The 9119-nt window shown below is 50.9% G+C and overlaps 1 protein-coding gene across 1 annotated transcript; it reads left to right on the top strand.

Annotated features, from left to right (window-relative positions):
* Positions 1 to 4585: 4585 nt before the first annotated feature.
* EAH_00057920 (hypothetical protein, conserved) lies at positions 4586 to 8427 on the top strand (the record flags this gene model as incomplete). Its single annotated transcript, XM_013393692.1, has 6 exons — positions 4586 to 5726; positions 6067 to 6287; positions 6647 to 6724; positions 6956 to 7074; positions 7296 to 8091; positions 8308 to 8427. 6 exons carry the CDS (start codon positions 4586 to 4588, stop codon positions 8425 to 8427), a joined length of 2475 nt encoding a protein of 824 aa, XP_013249146.1.
* Between the last annotated feature and the right edge of the window lie 692 nt (positions 8428 to 9119).

Below are 9119 nucleotides of genomic sequence, written 5' to 3'. Positions count from 1 at the left end.
TACACTGCAAAGACAGATTCAACCTGCGAGATATGCACAGCATCTGATGCTCTGTGTGTTCCACCACAACCATCTACATCGATGTTTCATGCGGGGTGTATATGCACTTGCTGTCCTATATGTGGAGTGTATATACCTGTGAAGCGTTACATGTGGAGTGCGCATGTATGCGCGCTGTTACGTGTGAACTGTATGTAGAAGTGTTATATGTATATGTATATATATATATGCGGTGTTATACATATATATATGCAGTGATATACATATATATATATATATATATATGGGGCGCTATTTGTCCATAAAATATATATGTATATATATTATATAGATACAGACGGTGTTATTTGAGTGTATATACACATATATGTATATTTATATATATACATATATATCGGCAGATTTGCGTGCGGAGTATATATACATATGTATATCTTCAGTCTTAGAGTTATTGCCCTCAGTCAATGTCGGAAACGCGCACGAGCAACACGCCTCCAGAGGAGGCGCCACCGCAGCATTATGGAGGATCGATCTCTGCAGTGTATATACAGTTTCCCGATGAAGTGTTTAGACTCAAAGACGAACAGATCGAAAGGAAAACACGAAATAGAGTGACAGATTTGCACGAAATCTAGTCAAACGGCACGGAGCTGCAGTGGCTGGCTGCAGAAGACGACAGCAACGAGGGAGGAGTGGGAATTAATTTATAAGAAAAACATAGAAAAGAATATTTCAATCGATATTAAGCATGCATTGTAGTGGAAGCTGCCAACAAAATGATGACCAGCGGACTCCGACACAGGCGGTGACCGCATGCAACGGGAGTGCTGTTGTGGTTGAGCTGTGCTACTTTGAATTCTTTCTTATTTCTATTATTAATAATGAGGAGTTAAATTGTTTTAAAAGAAGTACAGGAATTTTCGACTCAAATATCGCTCACACACAGCGCAGCTTTATTTCACCTTTCCTGCCTGTCTGTGACTTCATAATAGTCAATCAACAACAATAAATGATAATAAACGAATACGTTGGGTTGTAAGGCTGCAAAATGTTGAAACCCCACATGGCTGTCGAAAGCTGTTGCTAATAGAGCATTTTGCTTACATCCACTGTCAGGCGTGTTCTATATGAAGTTGGTATATGCATATCTATTGGCATGCAGGCAGGCTGACTATGAAGGGAGAAGTAAACAGTTAACAATTCTCTACAGTGTCATCGCATGCATCAAAAAGGCGTTAGGGCATGCTTGCGTCAGGAGGTGCCTTGCAGAAGGAGTTGCACACTGCATTGCAACTTGTGAGAAGCGGACTCCCCTTCATCTCATTTCCAGAGATTTGCACATCTTCGATAAGGAAACATGGAGGCTGAAAGAGAGAGGTCAAATGCTTCTTGGGAACTCTCTCTTTAAGTGATTTATCCTTACTGCAGCTGAAGACGGTCATCTGCAAAGGTTGAAGATTGTCGATACACTTGGTAGCACCGCATGGCTCAGGAGAACAGACACGGACCACCACTTCAGGCTTGCCTGAGAGAACTCCAGAGTTCTCCCACAGCACAGTGGATTCAACCCGGTCAAATAGTAGAGAATGACCAGGATATGCCAGCTGGGGAGTGGAAGACTTAACTCTGGGATCGTCGTCACGTTCGTTAGAGGGCAGCATCCACAGCTTATCCACCAGACAACAGAGTCACCGTCAATACGATTCGTAGAGGATGCTTTCACTTCTGCCAATAGACTAAATATGACGCTCCTCGCGATGTTTGGGAAGCGAAGGGATTTTTTCATTTCTTCGAGGTGTAATTTCCTCTCTGAATCGCACTTGAAGAGCTAAAGTTGCCATTAACATCCTCTTCATTGAAACGAAAGGCACGGCAATGGTGGCTATCCCAAACCGCGGGTACGAATTTCCCGGAGAGCATTCAAACTATACCGCCTTCCTGAAGTTTCCATGCAGAGTTAAGGAAACTCATCCAAGGGAAATGACCAATATGGCTCTTCTTCGAGGAATATCAATCCCTGTCGAGCAGAAATCCAACAGCCAATTCAGTGGTTTTATATCAATGGTTCATAGAACGTAAGTTCTCTAAACAACCTTCCTATTGGGGCAATCCGCAAGTAGCAGGGTCGTGGAGAGGGATCTAAAACGCAATAAGGTGGAACTTGCCTAGAGCATACGGTAGTTACATCTCAAAGACAGGTAAACGCTACTTCTGCTGCCCTAGCCAAAAAGGAAGGCAACGGGTTTGCCAATGACCAGCACAAAAAGCACTCGTGCGGTAAACGATAGGACTGGTAGTCTCGCCCAGAGAAAGAAAAGGATGGGGAACATATGGAAGCAGGGCGAATCTGGCACTCCGAAAGCTAGAGAGACTAACCGAACATCTTCTACGGCAATATTTGAATCAGTACCCCCAACAGAAACGAGCGAGAACGCTTGCACGCAGTGCATAGGCGCCGCCACAAACGGCAGAGAGCTGCTTGCACTCCGTCGTGATGATCTCATGAAGATAACAGTTTTAGGCATTTGGTCCAGTTAACACCTCAGAGAGTGCAGAAGCGGGCACAGCTGAATAAAAGGTTCTCAGATGCACTTATTAAGAGGTAGCTTACAGCTCCTTCTCAGAAAGCTACCTGCCAGCTTTTGTTGACAGTAGTACTGTCGCGCGTACAAGGCCGCTCATATCCTATTATCTACGTGCAATCCAGCTTTGCTGAGTTTTCCGCTTCTTTCCCTACTTATGGATATCTCGACGCCGCCACCAGCACTTCAACTTTTTCAATCTTTCTGGGCTGGCGTGAACGCTGCCTTTCGCTTGCATAGATGTTGGTATTCTGCTGAGGCTTACACTATATTTTCTTTTGGGGGGAGGAATGCACTCCCTAAAAACTCAGGGGGCTCTCAGTGCATGCAGTGTATCAGGGCATGGTTCTGCCTTCTTAAACTCCAGGGTGTCTTGCCGTTTTGTGTATTTGTGGCATTTCACCGTTTTTCTATTTCATAAACCCGCAGATGAAGCAGAGCACAAAATTCACCATAGATGCAAATAACAGAGGAATTTGTTCCCGATCCTGCTTCCTTCTCGTTTGCGATTTCGGTTGTCTTTCTTGTCTCTCTCCCTGATATGCTGCAGAAAGGCCCTGTTTATTATTTTTATGTATAAGGCATCTTTGCTCCCTAATGCGACCTGAGGAGACCTTTTGATGGCTTAATGCGCACAAGCTTAATATCTTCTACCGTTTTCATTCACAGCCCGCTGGGCTAACGGCGCCGGCACCGCCGTGATGTTGCTGCTGTTATTGCTGTTGAGAGGAACAGCAGTTGCTGCTGGCAATCGCTGGAAGGCATTCAGATTGTTCAAGGCGCTCCCCTTCTCCAGAGATGGTCAAAGGAGGCAAAGGCCACCAACTGAGGGGGTTCGGCCTCCTGTGTTGCACAACCTCTCTGATAGGGAAGCACACACATTGCAGCAGAACCAGTAGCAGCAGCAGCAGCAACAGATACAGACCCCCGAACTGTAGCAGCAACAGACAATGCGAGGAGTGTCTGCCAGTGCTGTAGATAGGGGCTTTTAGCTGCAACAGCAACAGCTGTGCATCTCGCACCAAAACAACAACAGCAACACCGAAGCAGCAACGCTGAGGAAGCAGCCCAATGAGCAGCAAGAGAAGCAGCAGCAACAACAGGGAAATGCCCCATGTGGACAGCATCCGCACAGCAAGCGAAACAACCGCAGCTTCGGCAACAAAAGAGGAACAGCAACAAGGCCAGCAGCAGCAGCAGCAGCAGCAGCAGCAGCAGTAGAAGCAGCAGCAGCAGGGATAGATAACTGTGCACACAGGGGTGTTTAGATGTCAAATACTTCCACTGCATCATAGAAGATGTATTGAGAAAGGTAAAAACAAACAGAAGACAAACAACAAGCTGCAACACAGCACAGCAGCAGCCGCTAACAGGTGGCTCGGGCCCCTACTTTCTTGAGGTATCATTCTTTGTTTTTCGTTGTATTTTACAAGATTTATTTCAATTGGCATTGAATATTAATTGATTAAAACCCAGAAATAGTCTAAAATAATAAACAGAAGGCTGCAGACGAGGAGCGGCACCTCCCATTCACCTGGCCAGACACCTCAAAGGTCCACCGACACCCCACAACTTAAAGCAGCAGTTTAAACATTGAAAATATTGAAAACTTTTCTCCTCAACTCTTCACGTTGGCTGGGAACGCGCTGCACGTGCTGCACCACTGAAACCAGGGCAACCGCAGCAGCAGCAGCAGCAGCAGCAGCTGAAGCGGTGAAGGCAGCAGCAGCAAAAGCGCCATCTTCAGAAAGTAGGTCCATTGAAACAGCGGGAGCAGCAGCGTTAGCAGTAGCGTCACCATTCACAACAGCAGCAGCAGCACGAGCAGCAGCAGCAGCGTCAGCTCTTGTTTGACTGGCTGCCATTACAGCCGCAGCAGCAGCAGCAACAGCAGCAGCAGCCGGTGGAGCAGCAGCAGGAGCAGCGCAGCTGTTGCTGATGCTGCAGCAGCAACCAACGAACGGCAATATTTCTGGGGGGGTTCTGCCTCCCTCATGGGCAGTATGAAGAAGCGGTGGGGTCGTGGAGGGGCCCTATGTCTAGACCCAACTGCAACAGCTGCTGCAGCAGCAGCAGCAGGTGCTGCTGCTGCTGATGCTGCTGGGGATCCGCTAGGAGCAGCAGATACGGCTGCTCCTACCCCTTCTTCATTCTGCAGCAGCAGCAACAGCTGCAGCCCTTGCAACAACAGCAGCAGCACCTCTGATGCCGTCCCTAGCAGCAAACTAGCGATCAACAGCGGCAATGGTGCAGGCAACAGCAGCAACACCAGCAACACCAGCAGCAGCAGCAACAACAGCAGCCCTACGGATAGCAGCAGCAGCAGCGACCCTGCATTGGGCCGCAGCAGCAGCAGCAGCAGCAGCAGCATCCATCTATTCACTGGGGCGCCATCAACGCAGAACATCACGCCTGGTGCATTAACAGTTGCTGCTTCTGCTGCTGCAGCAGCTGCTGCCTTTGAAGACATCCGACGGGCTACAACCAGGGCCAAGGAGGGGCTGAGACTCAGCAGCACCAGCAACAGCAGCAACAGCAGCAGCAGCAGCAGCAGCAGCAGCTTTTCCTCGCCAACCGCCAGAGTGACGCCGGTTCTGTGTTTAGATGGCAGCAAGCTGGGGCCTCAAGAGAAGCAGCAGCAGCAGAATCAGCAGCAGCAGCAAGGGGAATTAGATAGACAAGACGAGCAGCAGCAGGAGGAGGAGCAGCAGCAGCAGCTGCTGCTGTTGCAGCAGCAAGATGGGTCCAGGTTGAACCCACTGCTACCGGAGCTTCTTAATCCCCGTCTCCTGGGGCCTTCATTCTGTCGCTCAAACTCTCTGCTGCAGCCAGAAGCACACAGACCACTGCAGCGGCAGCAGCAGCAGCAGCAGCAGCAGAAGCTGCTGTGGCTAGCCCCTGGTTCTGCCGCGTTTGCAAGGCTTTTGCTGCAGCAGCAGGAAGGCGCTGGCGATGTACCTGAGGAGGGGGCGAGCACTTCAGCAGCAGCAGGAGCCCCAGCAGCAGCAGCAGCAGGTGCTGCTGCTGCTGCTGCTGCTGCTGCTGCTGCTGCTGCAGATCCAATGGGCAGCTGGGAATATGCATTTGACCCGCGGAACTTCGAGGCATTTGTTATGGAGAGCAAACGGAGAGCATTTGCTGCAAGTGCGATCTGCTGCTGTCTCTGTGTCTCTCTCGTTTGTCTTGCTGCTGCTGCCGGCCTCTCTCTCTTGCTGCTTCTCTCTTTCTTCTCCTCTCTGGCTTCCTAGAGGAACATCTGCTGCTGCTGCTGCTGCTGCTGCTGCTGCTGCTGCTTCTGCTGCTGCTGCTGCTGCTGCTTCTGCTGCTGCTGCTGCTGCTACTCCTACTGCTGCTGCTGCTGCTGCTGCTACTCCTACTGCTGCTGCTGCTGCTATGTACGTTGGAACAGCTCTCATGGCTTGTCTTTGTTTGTTTGCACTCTGTCTTTGTTTTGTCTTCTTCTTGACTTCGGGTGTACGCGCAGTTCATGCAGCATTTAAACAGGCAGACGCAGGGGGGGCCCAATCGGAAGCAGCAGACAGCTGGAGCAGCAGCAGCAGGGACGTCAGCAGCAGCAGCAGCAGCATCAGCAGCAGCAGCGCAGCAGAGTTTGCAGCAATGGTTGACTTTCAGCTGTCTCTTCTCTACCTCACGGGGTCCTTGCTGCAGCAAAAGGAAGAGCTGCTGCAGCGGACTCGCGACCAGGTAAGCTGACAATCTCTTCTCAGCAGCAGCAGCAGCAGCAGCAGCTGTAGCAGCAACAGCAGCAGAAGCAGCAGCAGACCTGCGCTCTTGTATTGTGTTTGGATCCTTCAGATGCATGCAAACGCTCAGCAATGGGGACTTCGCCTAAACGCCCAGAGAAATAGAATCCTCACCCTTGAAGAGGTGCAGCAGCAGCAACAGCAGCAGCAGCAGCAGCAGCAGCAACAGCATTAGCAGCGACAGCAAGAAGAAGAGCAGACACAGCAGCAACACACTTCCCAACAGCAGTAGGGGGGCCCAATGCTGGCAGCAGGAGCAGAAGTACTGTCTGCTGTTGTGTCTACTTGTGTGCCGCTCAGACTCTGCAGCAGCAGCAGCAGCAGCTTGATGCAGCAGAGCAGCAATCCCGCAAACTTCACCAAGCAACAGCTGCAGAGGTGAGTGCTGCTGCAGGTTTAGTGGTTGCTGCAAGGCCCGCTTCAACCCCTCCAATTCACTTCTTGTAATAGAGCCTCCTGCTGCTGTTGCTGCTGCGCTTACTCCCGCTGTTGCTGCTATTGCTTCTGCTAGTGCTGCTGTTTGTACTGCTGCTGCTGTTGCTACCGCTGCTCTTACTCCTGATGCTGCTACTGCTGCTGCTGCTGCTGCTGCTGCTGCTGCTGCTGCAGGGGTCGAGAAGCCGCCAGGCGTGGGGTGAGGGGTTGGGCGGCTCTGTGTCTGAGCGTTTGCTGGAGGAGACAGCGGAGTTGAACAGGAGATTAGATGAAGTGATGGAGGAGAGAGACAGGTTAATGCTTTTAATAATCAAAATGCATGCTTCATAAATAGACAAAGGCCAGCAGCAGTCGCAGCAACAGGCGCAGCAGCTGCAGCAGCAGCAGCAGAAGCAGCAGAAACATAGCCGCTGCAGCAACAGCAGCAGAAGCAGAAGCAGCAGAAGCACGCATGCCGTTCTTATGTTGCTGCTGCATCTGTGCTGCTGCTAACTTGCTGCTGCATTACCTTCAGGCTGCACCGAGAAGTCTCAGCACTCAAAGCCCACCTCCGGACTTCAGCTGCACAGGCAGGGAACCACTCAGCGACCAGCAGCAGCAGCAGCAGCAGCGGCAGCAGCAGCAGTAGTCAGCCTACGCTTCCGGATGAATGCAACAACAAGAAAGAGGGCAGCAGCAGCAGCAGCAGCAGCAGCAGCAGCAGCAGCAGCAAGAGGGGCTTCGGCATTCGCCTGCGAGGGAATGAGAGGAGATGCAGTTTGGGGCCCATCATCCCTTCGCTACGGCGTAGCTCGCTTGCAACATGGTGTGATTCTGCTGCTGCTGCTGCTGCTGCTGCTGATGCTGATGCTGCTGTCTCAGCTGCTGAACCAGCAGCTGCTGCTGCGATGCCCCCTGCAGCAGAGCCTCCTTCTGGTGCTGCCGTTAGATGGAGTAGCCGCCGCCTCAGTCAGAGTTTAGATATTTCTCTTCAGCCCTCGCTGCATGCAAGCGGTAGTGGTGTGCAGTCGCAGCAGCAGCAGCAACAGCAGCAACAGCAGCAGCAACTGCAGCTGCAGCAGCAGAACCGGCAAAAGACACTCCAAGAGGAACTGTCGGAGGCGGCTGTCTTGAGCTGCAGCAGCAAATGCAATCAACCCAGAATGCGCATGCAGCAGCCCAATGCTGTTGCTGCTGCAGTAGACGCTGCTGCAGCAGACAGCAGCAGCAAAGGCGACAGCATCAGCCCAAGGGATAACTGCAGCAGCAGCAGCAGCAGCAGCAGCAGCAGCAGTGGAGCTGCTTGCAGCAGCATTGTACAGGGACCATCGGTCAGGGTTGCGAAGCGGCGGTATTTTCGTTGGTGTTTGCTGCTGCTGCTGCTCTCGTTGCTGCTGCTGCTGCTGCTGCTTGTGCTGGGAGGCCCTGAACTCCGACAAGAGTGTCGCACCACAGCTAAAGCTGTTTGCTGTAAAGGTTTAATTACTTTGATTAGCAGCAACGGGGCTTTCTCTGTCTCCTTGGGTTGGGCGCCGCTGCCTCTTCAGGGATTGCTGCTGAAGGCAGCTGCTGCTTGCGCTCAGCTGCTGCACGCAGCAGCAGATAATACTGAGGCGGCACTTGATCGCTACATTGAAGCGTTTGCTCATGCGGCTACTGGGGCATAACTCTAGACTTATGAGGAGCTAGCGAAGAGCATGCTAGCTAGCTCGCTAGCTAGCTAGCTAGCTAGCCAGCGTGCTCCTTAGCTAGCTAGCTGTCTAGCTATACCCAGCTGAATAAGCTTCACTAAAAGCGAAACAACAAATAAGCTGCTGCCGAGCCTATCAGGCTGCTCCGTGGCAGGTCATCTGCCATGCAGCTAGCTGGCTAGCTTGCTGCCTAGCTAGCTAGCTAGTTGCCTAGCTAGCTAGCTAGCTGCCTAGCTAGCTAGCTAGCGAGCTGGTTTGCTGCCGCTTTTTTTTGGAAGGTGCATTAGAGGGTGCGCCTTTTGTTTTTTTCTTTGTTAGCTAAAAGGTACGAAGACATTTCGCGTCTGCGCAATAGAGTTGTCAGCTGTCTAGACAGCTGACGATACGCTTTATTAATAAGAAAGCTTTTGAATGTGCTTCAGGCTTTGAAGATGCCCCTACAGCATACAGCCAGGCGTCTGTCTTAAAGGAACAACAGCATAAGTATATCTCTATCACTCTGCATGCATGCATGCATGCATGCATGCATGCAGGGTTTCACTCTTGATGATGTTACAGCATAAAGAGCAGATTAGTTTGTAATAATAACCTAACATCATACGGCACATCAGATAGATGCATGCAGAGAAGTGAGATAATAATAATAGTAATAATAATAATAATATATT

The sequence above is a fragment of the Eimeria acervulina genome, genomic scaffold (assembly GCF_000499425.1).
Source record: "Eimeria acervulina Houghton genomic scaffold, Eah_scaff1276, whole genome shotgun sequence".
Classification (NCBI taxonomy): Eukaryota; Apicomplexa; class Conoidasida; order Eucoccidiorida; family Eimeriidae; genus Eimeria; species Eimeria acervulina.
The sequence above is the reverse complement of the archived record's forward strand: the minus strand, read 5'-3'. Positions and strand labels throughout refer to the sequence as shown.